Source organism: Lepidochelys kempii, chromosome 3, assembly GCF_965140265.1.
Source record: "Lepidochelys kempii isolate rLepKem1 chromosome 3, rLepKem1.hap2, whole genome shotgun sequence".
Lineage (NCBI taxonomy): Eukaryota > Metazoa > Chordata > Testudines > Cheloniidae > Lepidochelys > Lepidochelys kempii.
The window spans coordinates 210,229,770-210,246,814 of record NC_133258.1 but is presented as its reverse complement, the minus strand read 5'-3'; the positions used below and the strand labels follow the sequence as shown (position 1 = coordinate 210,246,814).

The following is a 17,045-nucleotide window of genomic DNA, read 5'->3' as shown; positions in this document are numbered from 1 at the left end:
TGCACTGGGGCCCCGCCCTCTGGGGCTACAGGCCCCGCCCCACCACCCCCTTCCCCCCCGCTGCACTGGGGCCCTGCCCCCAGAGGGGCTCTTCAGGGGCCTGGCCCCCACCCTTGCGGCGCGGCCCGTGACAGCCCGGGCCGGAAGTTCTGGGCGCTCGCCCGCCGCCGCCTTCGAGAACATGGCGGACGGCACGACGGCGCGTTGCCATAGAAACCAAGCTTCCACTTCCCGCTTTGCCTCAGCCGGCGCGCAGAAACGGGCGGGGGGGAGTGCCGTGCGCATGCGCGAGAGCAGTCGCTCCTTTAGGGGCTCCCGGCGCATGCGCGCGAACGGCCCGGCGCGGAGCTACGGCCGGAGCCGCGGCGATGTCTCGCTACGGGCGCTATGGCGGCGGTAGGTGCCGGGCTGGCTGTGGAGGGGCCGCCCCCGCCTTTCCGCTCCTCGGGGGAGTGGCCGGCGCGGGGGTCGCTGGGGCGGCGCCATTTTGCGCAGGTCGGGCGCGCGCCGGGCCAGGGCCGCGGCTCCCCGCGCGTAGGGGCGGTGCGGGGCCGGGCTGCGGCGGGAGCGCCGGGCTGCGGGAGGGGTGCGGGGGAGCGAAACGGACGCGGCGTCAACAACCATGGCGGCGCCTCAGAGCGGGGCGGGGCCTGTCCGCGAGCGCCGGCGCGCGCAGCGCCTCCCTCTGGGCGCCTCGGGGGGGAGGGGCGCCCCCGGCTGCCAGGGAGCATGCGCGTGCGAGCCGGGGGGAGGGGGCTGGGCGCACGCGGCTGCAGAGGCGAGTCCCGGGGGGGGGGGGGTTGCAGAGGGGTCTCCCCCCCCCCCCGCAGGGTTGTACCGCTCAGCAGCCGTTGCCCGGATCCTCCCCCCGGTCAGGGCGGCCCCTGCTGCAGGGAGGTTCGGGCGGCACCTGGGCCTAGTCGCTGCCCCCCCCACCGTGCTAAGGGGGGGTTCCCTTTTAGTGTTGGCGAGAAACCCCCCTCAGCTGGGGGGTCTGCGTAAAGCTGTGCGCACGCCGGGGGTTGAGGCGTGTTCTGGGTGTAAATTCCTGCCTTCCACTTCATTTTAAAGGTGGCTTATTACTCTGAGCACGGCCTTGAGCTGGTGCCTATTTAAGCGCAAATAATCATTGGGGAAACCCCTAACCCCAATATTTCGAATCACCTCTCCCTGTTCCTCCTACAGCACTGCGTTTGTAGGGTGGCATTAGCCCTTCGCTCTTTCAAAGAAGGGGGGGGAGGGAGAAGGGGGAAATTCAGAACTAAGTTTATTCTTTAGGATCCTGTGACATCAAGGCTGACAGATTTCCTGGGTTGGTATCAGAGCTTCTTCAGTTTCCTTTAATCCACCCATGGGGATTGCATTCGTCAGGGGCCGTTTTGCCACTTTCTCCAGGACCCTTATGCTTTTTCAGATCAACAGTTGTGTGGAACCTGGTTCCACAATATTCACTACAGGCCAGATTTGCAAAGGTTGAAAGCCCCTAGATGCTTTTGAGAATCTCACTATTTTCCTAAATGCCTTTAAAAAAAAACCACACACACACTTTGGCCCTCAGGGCACTGTACTATCTTGTATGAAATAATTCTCAAAGGAAAATTTCCGCTTTTTAAAAAAAGAATACAACCCCAAGACAGACAAGTATTCATACACCCACAAAAGTAATGAAATTAAAAATAGGGGTTATTTTAATTTGCCTTTTTGTTTGAGGTAAGGCACATTAGTTTTATACTTTTTCCTGTTGCCTCTCCCAAAAAATTCATATCTAGAACAGTTGTACATTCCTGTAACATTAAATACAGTTTTGGACATCCAGTAATGAGATATCCTCCCCCCTTATTGAAAACACTTCAAAAAATTCCTTATTTCTCCAAGTAATTCCCCATTCTGCAAATGCTGAAATGCACACTTTCCTCGTTATTTCATTTGTTGCATGCATAAATGTTGTTTTCTACTGCATTGTTTATATTTCTGATAGCATTTTTTAATTTCATAGCCTTCTGTAGGCTACATTTCAGAGATGTTCTTCATTCTGACAATTTTAATGTTCTGCCAGAAATGAAGGCTTTTTTAAAAAAAGCCATTACTCTTTTGTATTGGTTGTCTTTTGGTTAAATTAGAATGCTGTGTCTCCAGTAGGTTTTTGGAGAGGATAGCTAATCTGTTTAAAAAACCCTAAAACCCCAAACTTAAAAACCCACATTTGTAACAATGAGGGTACAGACTTTGATTCTGGCTAGGCTGTTAAATTAAACATTCATAGTTTGACAGATACCAATTGTGTGGTTAGTTCTGCTTCTTTGCCATCAGAGGTACTTGCGTCTATAGGTCTTCAGCTCTCCATTTGTGTGGGTGTCATGGGGAAAACCAGATAATTCCTTTAGTTCAAAATGCTTTAATAGTTTGCCTCAATTTGCCTTATTGTCTTTTATTAAGGGAATGTCTAGAGGGTGTGAAATTAGTGTGTGTATATATATCCTGTGTGAATGTTTTCACTCAAAAGTAAAGTGGCCAGTGTTAACTGTCGCAATCAAAGATGCTTGCAGGAGTCCTTCCCCAACAAGCTATTAATAATCAGACTGTTGGCTGGTTTTGAATAGTTAAAATTTGAACCAGTCCAGGTTTAGCCACATTTTGTATCTAAAGAGTAGGCGTGTAGTACTGGAATACTTGTCTTAATTTACAGAAAAGCCTTTGCACTATTTCAGTGGTATCAATTTAAGTCTGATAAGCCACTTAAATTTTAACCTTAACATTTCAGGTGACCTTGCTCTTCCTTTCTGTCCTGTGCTGATCAGGGCATCTTTCATGAGCTGGAGAATGAAGGCCTGATAGCATTGTGCTAGGTGATGCTGTGCATGCAGAGAGTGGTGGCATACGTGTACAGTGATTCCATATCTGAGCAATGCATGTAAAGTGGTGGTACTATTATCCCATTAGAATTAGCCAATTGGTTCACATGTTTAGTGCTTTAACTGTGAAGATTCCTCTTTAATTTCTGCCTCTACCTGCTTGCTATCCAACTATAAACCATATCTTATCCCAGGAAAGTTTTCAACAATACTGCATACACATACAAATGTCTTACATTATGATGGTAATATTAATGAGTCTATTACTGTGGTTGCCCTCATCCCTTTGTGGGTCAGTATGATATTTTTGTTGCATCCTTTCAGCTAACATAGATGTTGTGTCTTAGCACCTGTACAGAATGCAGAGTTGATCACCTGGCCAGAATCATCCTTAAATAGAGTGGAAGCGTAAGGGATTGGAGGCTGTTTTATAGCACCCTCTTCCAGTTGGGTGTAGACTTGCTCAGATAGCCCCTTCCCTGGGGGAATTCTGCCTGGAACCATCTCAGAGCCCCGGGAGGTAGTTTCTAGCAGGGTTAGTTGTGGTTTCTTTCTGTTATTTCAAATCTCCTCAACAAAACAAGATCTAAACTTCAAGTCTATCCCTCACACCCATAAGTTCTTCAACCCAAAAGTTCCTGGTTCTTACCTCAGAGCCTTTGTGATAAAAGGATTTACCCACAGTTTGCCGTCTATCCACTTGTTCCTTAGCATAGTTGTTCTAGCCTCTGGCTGGTATTACAGCTCCTCTGTTCTAGGAGCTGCTCTTCCTTTTATGAGGATCAACCAGCCACAGGTGTTTTTCCCAGGTGCAGTGAGTGGGGCTAATCAGCCAGTTGCTGGCCTCCAATTTGTCAAGGTCCTTTTGAATTCTACTCCTGTTCTCCAAAGTGCTGGCAACCCCTCCCAGTTTGCTGTCATCAGCACATTTTATGAGCCTAATCTCCAATTCATTATCCAAGTAATTAAGGAAAATATTGAATAGTACTGGACCCAGGATTGACCTTTGCAAGTCCACACTAGATATACCCTCCCAATTTGACCATTGATAATTATTCTTTGAGTATCATCTTTAACCTGTTATGCCCTTGCCTTATAGTAGTTTCATTTAGAACATATTTCCCTAGTTTTCTTATGAGAATGTCGTGTGGGACTGTGTCAGAAGCCTTACTAAAATCAAGATATGTCACATCTACTGCTTCCCCCCATCCAGTTAGACAGTAATCCTACCAGAGAAGGAAATCAGGTTTATTTGGCATGATTTGTTCTTGACAGGTCCATGTTGGCTATTCCTTATAACCCCCTATATCCTCTAGGTTTTAACCAATGGACTGTTTAATAATTATTTCCAGTATCTTTCTCGGTATCAAAGTTCAGCTGACTGGCCTGTAATTCCTGGGTCCTCTTTTTCCTCTATAAAGAGATTCACAAAGATTTAGATGCCTGTGTCCCAATTTTAAGTTCCACTGAAATTCCCAAAAATCTCACCAAACCCTTTAAGCACTCGGTTTTTATATTCTAAGGGTAAAAGTTCCTTAGGTGCCTAAGTGTCTACTTTTAAGCATGCACACTGCTGCCTTACTCTAGGCATCTGGTTACCTGTATCCCACCCAAGACGCAGAGCAATTCACAAACCAGGGAAGATGGTGGGAGGCAATGCTTATTTTGCATGTGGGCCTGATCCTGTGGTTGTGCTCAGAGGCTGCCTATTAGATGTGGTTACCATTTACCTTATCACTTCTAGCCTAGTGGTTAGTACACTTGCCTGGGATGTGGGGTACCCAAGTTCATTTTCCCTTAGGCAGAAGGGAGGAAAAATTATTTGAACAGTGTTTCCCACATCTCAGCTGAGTGCTCTAACCAAGTAGTTCTCAACCAGGGGGTATACTCATCTAGGTATTTGCCTAGTTTTACAACAGGCCACGGAAAAAGCACTAGTGAAGTCAGTGCAAACTAAAATTTCATACAGACAATGACTTGTTTATACTGCTTTATACACTGAAATGTAAGGACAATATTTATATTCCAGTTGATTTATTTTATAATTATATGGTAAAAATGAGAAAGTCAGCACTATTTCAGTAATAGTGAGCTGTGATACTTTTGTATTTTTATTTGATTTTTGTAGGCAAATAATTTTTAAGTGAGGTGAAACTTGGGGATACACAAGACAAATCAGATGCCTGAAAGGAGTACAGTTGTCTGGAAAGGTTGAAAGCCACTGCTCTAACCCCTGATCATGCTGCCTTCTTTGTGTCTGTAGTAATTTGCCCCACACCCCTGCCACACTAGTACATATGCCAATTTTTAAAACATCAACATGCAACTCTCACTAAATATTAAAAACAGTATGGCATCGATTCAGACAGAGCCATGGAAGTATATAGTAATGTAAATTTTAAGTGAGATACTGCTTACTTGCATCACGCTGTTGTTACTAATGTGATAGGTGCACCTGTTCTTTGGAGCAGAACAATTCCATCCTGGGTTGGACACTTGAGACAACTCTCTGGAGATCCCTTTCTACCTTCAGTTAAATGTGCACACCCCATCGTAGCAAACAGATTAATGTACAGATGGCAACAACTTTGGATAATGCTGTGCAAGCTAAACAGAAATCTGTCAAGCGCACAGCGCCATCTAGAGTCAAGGGCACAGCGCCGTCTGAGGACCTGACATGTCTGGAGGAATCCGCTTTGCTAGTTGTTTTACCCTGTGGGTAAAATGTGTGCAGTTATTTTTTTCCCCATAAAGCGTCTCAACCCCCCATATCCCCGAATACATTCTGCGCCCACCAGTTTGACGGGGACGGGGAAGGTGAGAGGTAGAAAGTTGTGATGGGTCTACCCCATCTGTCATAATTTGCTACCTGGGATGGGAGTATGGGAAAGTCAGAGGCAGCAGATTGTGACAGGGCAGCAAAAAGAACACCTAGATGTCAGTAACTTCTGCCAGTAGCAAATTGTGATGATCAGCAGTTTGTAACTTTACACCAGCCGCCTTGCTTAACTGGGGCGACCCTGCAGGTCTTGGGGGAGGGAGGGAAAGGGCTACTCAGTTACTCAACGATTGTGTGATTTGCTCTTGCAGAGACCAAGGTGTACGTGGGGAACCTGGGCACTGGGGCCGGGAAGGGAGAACTGGAGCGAGCCTTCAGCTACTATGGCCCCCTGCGCACTGTGTGGATCGCGCGGAACCCGCCGGGCTTCGCCTTTGTGGAGTTTGAAGACCCAAGAGATGCTGAAGACGCAGTTCGTGGTTTGGATGGAAAGTACGAATGTATTGTATTTCTGGTGGCCTTAACTTCTTACTAAGGATGTGTCTGACCTATAAGTGCTACAGCAGCATTGCCACCGTCCCGCTGTAGTGTAGACACTTGCTGCTGCAGGGATGGAAACAGTATCTCCATCACTGCAGTAAATCCAGCACTTGAGAGACAAGGACGGTAGAATTCTTCCATAAACCTCATGGTGTCTACTAGGGATGTAAATATCATTTTAAAAAATACCCATTTAAGCAACTAAAAATTTTATCGGTTAACTGTTTAATATTTTACATCCCCAGTTCGCACCCCGTCATATTCCCCCCCTCCCCGTCCCACACACTGTCATGGCGATGAGAGGTGGGGGGAGAGGGAGAGACCATCACATAATCTGGGAGTATTATGGTGGCAGGGAGAACCTGTCAAGTGACTGGGAGGTGTCATGGCAACACCAGTCTCCCCTCTCACGTGGTCTGGTCTCCCTTGGTGCATTGCGGGACTTTGGCTAGTTCCGGTCACGTTCCCCTTGCTTCCCAGCTTCCTGGCCACCCCATGGGCCAGGCCAGGAGGTGGCGAGAACTCCCTAGTAGCGGCACTGCCAGACTTAGTGCCCAGCGCCACCTGCCCCCTCAGCCCGCCGCACCCACATCATGTGGCAGCAGTGAGTGGCGCCCTGAGTAGCCGCCCACACAGGAGGGGTCTGGACGGTGTCCAGGGCCTCCGCATAGTCTCCCGAGATGGTGAGGGGTCTCTCGAGGGGCTGGGCCAACGGGGGGTGGTGGCTGCTCCCCAGGCAGGGGGCCCATGTTTGTGTGGAAGAGCATGTGCGCGGCTGGGTTTGCTGTGCTGGCTCCTGGTGGGGAGTGAGGCACCCAACCCTGGGAACCGGCATTGATAGCCTGAGAGCACAACGCGTTTCATCCGCCCCCGCTCCCTGGTGTTACGGGCTCTCGAGCCATCACCGTGCAAGGGCAGCCTGGCTTGTCCTGCCTGGGCGCTGCCACTGAGTGGGAAGCAGGAGGAGGATAGGGAAGAGGCGGATTTGTTAATGCACATGGTGTGCTCGCACGTGGGGGCAGGGGCAATCTGTTTTAAATGTAAACTGCAATATAGTAACGGTAAGACTAATATCGGTTAACCATTTGATCATTTAATATTTTACATCCCTAGTGTCTACAACAGGGCTTGTGTAGGCTTAACTACATCTCTCAGGTGAGAATTTTTCAGAACCCTGAGCGACATAACTAGGTTGACCGAAGTGTTAGGTGTAGACCAGAGCTTAAAAGATGTACTCTTTTACAGAAATGGGATTCTCAAATTTTAGTGATTCTTTAGAGATTGGCTTTCTTATTTAATAGGCATTAGATAAGGAAAAATACCAGATTATTAATTGATATTTTGCATATATCAAATTACAGGGTGATTTGTGGCTCCAGAGTGAGAGTTGAGCTGTCAACAGGCATGCCCCGTCGCTCCCGCTACGATAGACCTCCTGCGCGGCGACCATTTGATCCTAATGACCGATGTTATGAATGTGGCGAGAAAGGCCATTATGCTTATGACTGTCATCGCTATAGTCGTCGACGGAGGAGCAGGTATGCGTGTGAAAGGAGTGATTGGTTCTTTTCACCAGTTACTGGTGTAGTCATTAGCCAAGGAGAGAATGTTATGCCAGTTTAATTTAACTTTAATGCTGTAATTATACAGGTATATATTACAATTTGTTATTTCATATAAATGTTAATATATTAATAATCAACCTGGTCAAAACCTTTCAGGTTTCTTCGTTTGAGTCAGTCGCCTTGATTCAGAATGTCACGAGCCTTAAGATATCATGCTGAGGCGCCTTGCAAAATCCGACAATTAAGATCCTCCTAGACCTTGAGGTGATCAGCATAAGAGGCCAGATCCCCTCGAGCCATCTACACCTAGCTTCACCATATTCTTTAAAGGGCAGAAAATTTGAGACGGTGATCGCCGTAACAGTAAATTTGGCTTTCAATTGGGGCCCCCCCCCTCCGGTTTAGAAAGAGGAACACCAGATTGACCACATTCCCACCTAGAAAAATCTTCTTGCGTCAATCAAGCCTCACCCTGGCTCATTTGGCTGTCAGTTTGATCGTCGTTAGATTGAAGAGAACACCTAGATGCAGCGATCGGCTATAGATACTTCTAGATCGTCTAGATCTGCTAGACCTTGGGCCAAAGAGGGTCGACCTGCAAACTTGCAAGGTTTATTTTAAATACACATTACAGTGTTTTATATTATAATGTAATTCTAAATGTAATTCAGCTTAACATCTTTTCTAGGTAGTAAAAATGCTCAAAACAAATAGGCCCTGAGTTTTTTCCAACTGACAGACACTAATTTTTAGTTGTCTGAAATTTTGACTTCAGCAGAGGCTCACGTGCACTAATTGCTAAAGTTCTTTTCTAATACTTATTTTTTCTAACCTAACATTAGGTCACGGTCTAGATCTCATTCAAGGTCCAGAGGAAGAAGGTATTCTCGGTCACGCAGCCGAAGCCGTGGTAGGAGGTGCGTTTCACACTGTCTTGTGCTTCCCTTTTTTAAGAGAAATCAAACATTGCATAATTATATTTTTAAATTTTTCCCTGCAGGTCCAGGTCAGCTTCCCTTCGCAGATCCAGATCTGTCTCTCCTCGTAGATCTAGATCAGCCTCACCCCGCAGGTCCCGGTCGGGTTCTTTAAAAAGATCAAGGTAATTGTTATTATGCACAATGACTACCAGATAATGTTTTTATTAAGGTGGTAGATTCAGAACATATTTGTGGGAAGTGTAACTTTACGTGTTTGCAGAGCAGACTCTTTGAAAAGGGCCTGACAACCCTCAAGACCGAACTATAATTCCTTTAAAAGGGCTATTGGGGAATACATTAACTTTAGTTCCTCTTGAACTAAAGTGGATAGTGAAAAAATAGTTTTCTGAGGGCTTGTTTACACAGAGCAGAAATGTGCAGTACTGCGATGTGATCTCTAAAGAGCATTAATATGCTTGTGCGTTAATTGGTCTGGGTAGACCCTGCTGGTGCGCACAAAGGTTCACTGGTGTGCTTTAACATAGTGCTGTTTCAAACAAAAACGGGCTACACAGACATATTAATGTGCAGCACATTACCCCACCATTTAGGCAAGCACTGAGCTTTTGGGACTACATGGTTAAACCTATAGCCTTATTCTGTGTAAGCTAGGTGTCTGTTCTGATTGTCCTATGCACCCTGTAGGTCCTGTGATCTTGACAGTTACCTTAGCACCAATCGGCAACAAGGCTACTTTGATAGGTGACTTTAATACTTAATACTTTCTCCTGGAGCTTGATTGGTTTTTATTAGTTTCTTTTCAAACTTAGATCTAGATCCAGATCACGTTCAAGATCCAGGTCCGTTACATGGCCAAGAAGCAGGTAAGATCTTTGACAGAATTGATTAAAGCAACTAACTAATAGCTGCAGGCTGAATTAACTTGTGGTCAAATGTATTAGTTTTTTTCAATTCTAAGTAAATGCTGGGTGCTGTCTAAACTGCTTTTCCAGCAAGTTTGGGGTATGAAGTATTCTAAAACTGTACATCATAGTCTTATTTATAATATATTTTATTACTTTACCTGCAGTTTTACAGGACACCTTAAGTCTAGAGCTGTGATGGTGAACAATAGGCAAACCTTCGGTTTTGACTAATATGCATGTATGCATATTAATAAACTAATAAACCACTTTTGACTAATATGCATGTATGCCAGTTAATATGTATGAGAAACACATAAGTCACCTAAAACTGAAGTAAGTCCTAGTACTTAAATGCACCTTGCCCATTTGAGATCATAATTCCTTCCTGCTTCTAACCTGCAGGAAGTCAAAGTGTACTGTTGTGCTACTCCTTAAAGCATTCCTCTCCCAAGGGTTCTCCATGCCAGATTCTCGGTATTCTGTAGCATCCTGGGTATGTGTCTGGGACAAGTGCATGAAAGACTCACTAGTGCCCAAATTCTTGGTTACTGCTGATTCAGACTGTCTGAATGCTGATCTCTGAACGGTACAGGGCAGCAATTGTCAGTTGTGGTAGCTGAATTAGATTAAAAGGTGGCATAATAGCGTGGAGGATTGTTTTGTACAGAACGGATCATAGGAATTAAATGTCTCAAACCAGATTTAAAGAATTGTGTGTAAAATGTTTCATGCCTGAGTTCTCATTCATACTTCTGTAATGAGTAGGTCTAAACTGCAGTCCGTGCATGGGTGTGCGATGGACAGCAAAGCTGGCATTCGTGGACCAGGTCTCCTGCTGTCTGTTATGTAAAGATAGAATTAAAATTTAGGATTACGGATGATGCTGTTCCATTCTCTGCTCTTGACTACATCCGTTGGTTTTGCTCCCTCTCTCGAAGGGCTGCAGAATTAATGACGAGCTCTCTCCTAGCTGCATCTCTTCCATTTCTTCTAGCAGCAACAGTAGTTCCTGCTGTTTGGGGTGGGGTTGTGGGGCATGCCTAGAGAAAGTAAAGGAAGCATTCTTTTCATCGTCATTGAATCTGCCCAGACTTTAATTGGCATATGCCAGTGATGTGCAGAGAACAACTAATCAAGCTCAATTTACGTGTCAGCGAGGGAGACTCTTGAATAACCCTGCATACCATTGTCTACTGAATTTTAGCACTGGGATTGTGTTCTTGGAGTCAGCAGTTTGTTCTCAGATGAAGGGATTACACCTAGAATTCCCATTTTAACATTAAACTTATTCACAGCATACCTGTTTCACTGTAAGTGTGCAGTTAAGTGGCCATTTCAGGACTCGAGTAACTGAAAAGTAGTGAAGCATTGATATTGTTCACTGTGCATGGTTTCAGAATATTCACTATTATACTTTCAAGTAAGCAGACGATTCTCATGGCTTCTTTACAGAAGAACAAAGGGAAGGCTTGGCATTAGAGCTATAAAAGTTCTAGAACCAGTTAAACATTCTCATCCTGCTGCTAGTTTTAAAATGTCACAAAATCACACAGCAGCTTTTTTCTGATGGTGGTTATATTAAGGAGGCACTGCTCTCATGCTAATTCTTGTTGTTGAAAGATTTTCTGAGCAAAGAAAATGGCACAAGTGTTGCCATACCGCAGAAATAGTTGGGGGGAATCAAACACAAATGAATATGAGTGAGCAACTTATATCTGCCTTGAAAACATGCTGGTATATCTCATTACACGAGTATTGATGCATGCTCCTGGGAATGGTCAGCAGTCACTGCAAGATGTGCATCACATGAGATGGAATGCAGAAACTAACTGCTGACACTACTGGGAATTGCTATAAGTAAAGAATATCAGTGCCCTGTTTCAAGGTTTCTGCTTCTGAAAATACCTGGAAGTGGCAACCCTAGTAAAGTTCAGAGTATGGTTTACTGTAGCAGGCTTCATGCATTATCTTCATAAACTAATTGGCCACATGAGTGAAATTTCATTGTCTTGTGTGTCAAGAAAGTCTATGCAAAAGCAATTGAGCAACACTTGGTGTGGTGAAGCTGGTAAGGAAGGAAGATTGTGAATTTCTTGATCATAGTGACTTTAGATGATTGAGAGCTCTAGATTCTTACAAGAATTAATATTAGGACTGAGGTACAGCAGTGTCACTTGGCTAAGGCAGTATTTGTTTCAAAGAAACCAAGTTCTTGGTTCAGAAAGGACATTAAGGGGTGCAGTGGTTGAATGACTTGATGTGTTCTTCTGACTGAACTCAATGTAATAGTTCAAGGTTTACCTAAACATAGTGATCACAATCCTGACAACATCAAAGCTTATGAAATGCTGAAATAGTTGAGGAAAGGCTTGAATACTGGAAAACTAAAATACTATTTGTTGATTAAACTATCTAGAAAATGAAAATTAATCTACTTTTATGGACAACATTGGTAACATTGAGGTGCACTTCAAACTTGTTCCAATGTAGCTGACACCTTTGGAAGTCTTTTCAGAACAGTTAACTTTTCATAGCTAGAAAACATGTCACACTTTCAGCAGACACTTTTAACCAAGGTTGAAGATTTCAAGTGGCGAAGGTGTTAACATTGAAATGATGATGGTTGAGTTGCAGGAGAGTACTGTCTGGAAAACAGCTTGGCTTTTAGGTGGAAGCTCCCAATGGAATCTTGCCAGTTTGGAATACAGCACTCAATTGTTTTTGTGAAAATACTAGTCATAGCTTCGATTGGACAATGTACTCATATGAACTGTCTCAAGTAATGTCTAGAATAGGTTGATGAATGATGACTGCGGCATGTGTGGCACTGAATTAAAAAGCTGTCTTCTGAAACTTAACTGCAAAAGCCCCCCACACGGATGGATTTCTGCCTGTTGGTTACTAGCCCTCCACAGTTTTCTTGGCACGTGGTATGAATTTCATTATCACTGGTTTAGGTAACGTCACTGTACATACATCCCACTTGTGCCTTGCTGAGCCTTATTTCTCTCCCATTGTAGGTCTGGGTCCCATGGTAGATCTAAATCTGGCTCACCTGCTAAAAGGTGAGCATGTAATGCTGAAACCTGCACTAGACCTTTTAGTAGTCAGTATTGCTTCGTCATGATTCACAAAGCCCTTTGCTTGGACCAATATTTCACTTGTATTTGAAGGATGTTATTGCTTAGGTTTAATAGTTGGGATTTTTACTTCAAAGGTCATGAATATTTAGTGAGTTTTCTATTTCAAACATAACTGTGGCTAGAAAATATTTTCTTTGCAGGTGTCTGTGGGGGAAGGCAGGGAAATTTCCCTAGCCCATCTTTTTGTTTTAACCATTTCGTTTCCACCACAGTACTGATTCCTCTTACTTCAACTTGTTCCTCTCCTCCACCCCTATATCACGGAAGTGTTATGACAGTTAAGAAAAATTGTTCTTGAAACACCTAAAAGGGTTTGCTGCAAAGTCATATCTAGCTCCAGCTCTAGTAGGGATGGTGAGGATTAATTTGATGCCCCTACAAATCCTTGTAAAAGATTTTGGACGTGTTGTCAATGATACCTATATATAATGCTGACTAAGGTTCTGGAGATTTTCTCACTATTTTTAAGTACGGGAGAAATTGTTTTGTTATAATGTAATGTAACTTTATTAAGTTGTCACTTAGTATTTCTTTCTGTTTTGCAGCCGATCAAAGTCCAGATCCCCCTCTCCAAAGAGAAGGTAAGTTGAAACTTGCTACTAAAGACTGCTGGGTGTAGCACATATGACAGTGTTAGTCCTGTCATCACTACTGAAAAGTCAGCATTTGCCAACACTGAAGTTACCGGAACTTTTTCCTTTACTTAACTGTAAGCACTAAAAGGAATATTTTGGAGAGACTGGGCTTCCTTAATGCATATGACACTGATTACTAAAATGAGGCGCTCAGAAGAAAGTGGGAACATGGTGCACTATGAAGAGCTTGTCTTGGGCTATTTCTGTTGGACTTCCATCCTCTGTAAAGGTTTCATTGAACTGAGATCCATGCAAGAGGATAAGCAAAAATACATGAAACCTATGGGAAAATAGCCACAGGGAGAATCCATTTTAAACAGTCTGTTTAAAAACTCCAGTGACTGTAATGAGACTAACTTCTTTAGTAGAGGGTGCAGTGGCTACTTTTGGCTTAAGGTTAAACCTTCTTCAGAAGGACTGAACCCAGTTTCTCAAGGGATGTTTGTAGCCAGAGGAAAAATCTGAATAATACTAATAATAGTGGGAAATGGAAATGGCTCAGAGTAAAGCTGGAAACAGATTAAATGTGTGAAACAAAACATAAACTAAAGACTTCTTGTAACAAACACCCATCTGGCTGAATGGACTCAAACTGCTGTCATCCTTGCTGCTGGCTCTACTTTAACAAATAGCTGCGCAGTCCGCTGTTCCTACATGGTAAGAGCAGGATAAAATTCTCTGCATTTCCCTTGTGTAGCCCAGATCGGTTCTTATTTGAACTTCTGTATGTTTTTATGTAATTAATCACTAGCCTTGTTTTTTCAATTTTAGTCTGAGCCATTTATAACCATTCTCCATTAACTCAGGTAAGTATGCTCTTCTGAACACTTGGAGACAGCTCTTCCAAGCTTGGTAAAAATCTCCTGAGGGAAGGAGTACATGGGAATGGGAGTCGCTTGTAACATGCCACACTGAGACCTTGTTTGTAGCCTTCCTTTTCCTCCTTACTCTGTTCTTTTCCTGCTGTTCTTTTGGACACTTTAGAAATGACTGTCAAATCTTGAAGGTGCATTGTTTATTAATTAAAAACTTTAAAATCCTACTAATGACTATAGCAAACTTGAGATTTCTTACATCCTTGAGGGTATCGTCTAACAGTGTATGTATGCAAGGTCTGTTTTAAAAGTACACCTCTACCTCAATATAACGCGACCCGATATAACACAAATTCGGATATAACGCGGTAAAGCAGTGCTCTGGGCGGTGGGGTTGCACGCTCCGGTGGATCAGCACGTCCGCTTGTCTGGCTCCGACACGCCGCTCTGAGCGGCGTGTTAAGGGTGCTGGGCCGAGGCCAAGGGGTTGGATAAGGGGCAGAGAGTCTTGGGGGGCAGTCAGGGGACAGAGAGCAGGGGGAGTTGGATGGTTCGGAGGTTCTGGGGGCGGGGCGGTCAGGGGACGGGGAGCACGGGCATTGGAGTCCTGGGGGCCTGTCAGGGGATGGGGGTGTTGATAGGGGGTGGGACAGTTAGGGGACAGGGAGCGGGGGGAGGGGTTGGATGGGGCGGGGGTTCTGAGGAGTCAGTCAGGGGGCGGGAAGTGACTATTAATGGAAATGCTCGAGGCCAAAGCAAGTTCGATATAACACGGTTTCACCTATAACACGGTAAGGTTTTTTGGCTCCCGAGGACCGCGTTATATCGGGGTAGAGGTGTAAAACTAACTTGCTAAGCTGATCAGTGCTGGGAGGAAAGGGCTTTCTGGGTATGATGGGTGGTGTTGAATCTGCAGTTCCAGATGAATACTGAAGTTACTCCAACTGACTTCTGTTTTCTTTTCACTTTCAGTCGTTCACCGTCAGGAAGCCCTCGAAGAAGGAGTGCAAGTCCTGTAAGAATGGACTGAAATTTCAAAGTTAACCTTCTGGGAAGAACGTTATTTTGTTTACATTATTATAAGGGATTTTGTGGTGTCTTTGATGTAAATGGTAAGGGCTTAGTTCTAGAAGTGTATTTCAATCTGATTATTGGCATGGATTTTGATCTTTTAAATTCTGCAAAGTCACATCAGTAGACTAGTGCACAACTTGTTTTGTTGTATGTATTAACATCCTGTGATCTGAAAATGTGGGGCTCTTTTATTGACAAGTTTTTTTATTGAGGCATTGAAATAAAATGTGTATTTCTAACTAAAACCCTCCTTGTGGTGCCCTACTGCTTAACAAGAAAAAAGGTGGCTACCATTAGCCTACCCCAAACCAATCGTAATCATCCCAGTTTATTTTAAGTAGTCTCTAGTTATGTGAACTTGTTATTGATGTTAAATGGATGATAAAATTTTAAACACTGACTAAAAATGCTTGATCGCTCAGTTGCCATAACTTCCTGTAATACCATTTACATGAGCTCTCTATTCATTGTAATCTTTCAGTGTAGAAAGAGTATGAATTTCTAATGTCTAAAGTTTGTTTACAAAAAGTAAAGCCTTTCTTATCACAAAGCAGAAGGGCACAAGCACAGTATTTGCACTGCAGGTCACCTTTAAATAACGGTTCATGTCCCGAGAGAAAAGGCAGCTGGGTTGCTCTCTCTACAACAACCTATTTATGGTCAGTTAGTCTAACCTGAGAAAACCTGAATGAAACTGAGTGAAGTTGTGCAGTTGAGAACTGTTCTGCTACACTTTACAATCATAAAAGCAGCCTGTATGCTGGTAGACAAAACCTGTTTAGACATTGGTAAGATAAACTCTATAGCGCACACAGCAAAAATGTGGTTGAAGAGCTTAAAATGAATCTTATGTGAAACTTCTGAAAGCCTTGTTGGTCTGTAGGCAGGAGTTCCATGGGGATACGGCATTTCACGTTGAAACTGAGACTGGCTGTCCAGACAGGTCTTTCCTGATTGGCAAAAATAGGGTTAGACTGCCAGCATCCTTCTTAATAGATATTAAAAATCTCCAGGTTATATTTTTATTCTGGACTACTTTATGTAATGTTGCTAGATGTCAGTTTCAACATTTAAGAAGAACTGTTAGGGTTTTCTAAACATCCACTGAATTGGAAAGAGCAGACTTGTTTGGGCTCCTAATGAAATGGCTAATGGCAGATTAAAAGAAGTTATTAATGTAGTACCTTAAATAGCAAAATGACCTTTTGGACCAAAAGACAAATTTTGGGTAACCCATAATTTTCAGATAACAGACTTCTCATTTAATGTTAGACTCCACTTATGTCTGGTAGATGTTAAAACCCCTAAGTACTCCCTACACTCTGAAGATATTCCACTTGGCAGCTTTATTTCTGAAGTGTACTAGCCACTTTCCTAGCTTTGATGCCTAGTCTTGTTTTTTCTGGTGTCTAATTTCCATACATTCAGTGCATTGTTGCTTAGCAACAGAAGCATCCACTCCCAATCCTAATTATGCTGTGATTAATATTCTGCTAATATCCATAAAACCAGACTGCAAAATGAGGAGCAGGAAATGACAACATTCTCCTAGAATAATTTAGCAAATATACCCAGAAGCTGTTGCTTAGGATGACATTCATCAGTATAGACTGTCCGTTGTCTGGCAGTTTTACAGTATAACTAGTAAAAGTGCCACATGGAATGATGCTATTGCATTTAATGAGCGCTTTCTCTTCTGTACTGTTAAGACAAACCTACTCCACAATAAACACGCAGACTCTAAAATTATTGTATTGGTCCATCTCTTCTGTCTCTCCACTCCTCCAGAGCAGCAC

At 43.9% G+C, this 17,045-nt stretch overlaps 1 protein-coding gene across 3 annotated transcripts; it reads left to right on the top strand.

Moving 5' to 3' along the window:
* The first annotated feature begins 235 nt into the window (after positions 1 to 235).
* On the top strand, positions 236 to 16,998 carry LOC140909811 (serine/arginine-rich splicing factor 7-like). Of its 3 annotated transcripts, XM_073339975.1 has the most exons (10): positions 236 to 396; positions 5,943 to 6,123; positions 7,533 to 7,709; positions 8,579 to 8,653; positions 8,737 to 8,838; positions 9,487 to 9,540; positions 12,603 to 12,647; positions 13,271 to 13,306; positions 14,132 to 14,166; positions 15,148 to 16,998. In XM_073339975.1, exons 1-9 carry the CDS (start codon positions 369 to 371, stop codon positions 14,145 to 14,147), a joined length of 714 nt encoding a protein of 237 aa, XP_073196076.1. In that variant the 5' UTR covers positions 236 to 368; the 3' UTR covers positions 14,148 to 14,166; positions 15,148 to 16,998. The 3 variants fall into 3 exon arrangements, with proteins under 3 accessions (XP_073196076.1, XP_073196075.1, XP_073196077.1); XM_073339974.1 differs by lacking the exon at positions 14,132 to 14,166 and having other exon boundaries at positions 237 to 396; XM_073339976.1 differs by lacking the exons at positions 12,603 to 12,647; positions 14,132 to 14,166 and having other exon boundaries at positions 237 to 396.
* Positions 16,999 to 17,045: the final 47 nt, after the last annotated feature.

Bases quoted from the DNA above. Each gene is read 5' to 3' on its own strand.
- LOC140909811 (XM_073339974.1), top strand. From the start codon at position 369: ATGTCTCGCTACGGGCGCTATGGCGGCG. The intron at 8,654-8,736 runs GTGCGTTTCACA...TTTTCCCTGCAG, and splicing joins AGCCGAAGCCGTGGTAGGAG to GTCCAGGTCAGCTTCCCTTC. The intron at 8,839-9,486 runs GTAATTGTTATT...TTTCAAACTTAG, and splicing joins GGTTCTTTAAAAAGATCAAG to ATCTAGATCCAGATCACGTT.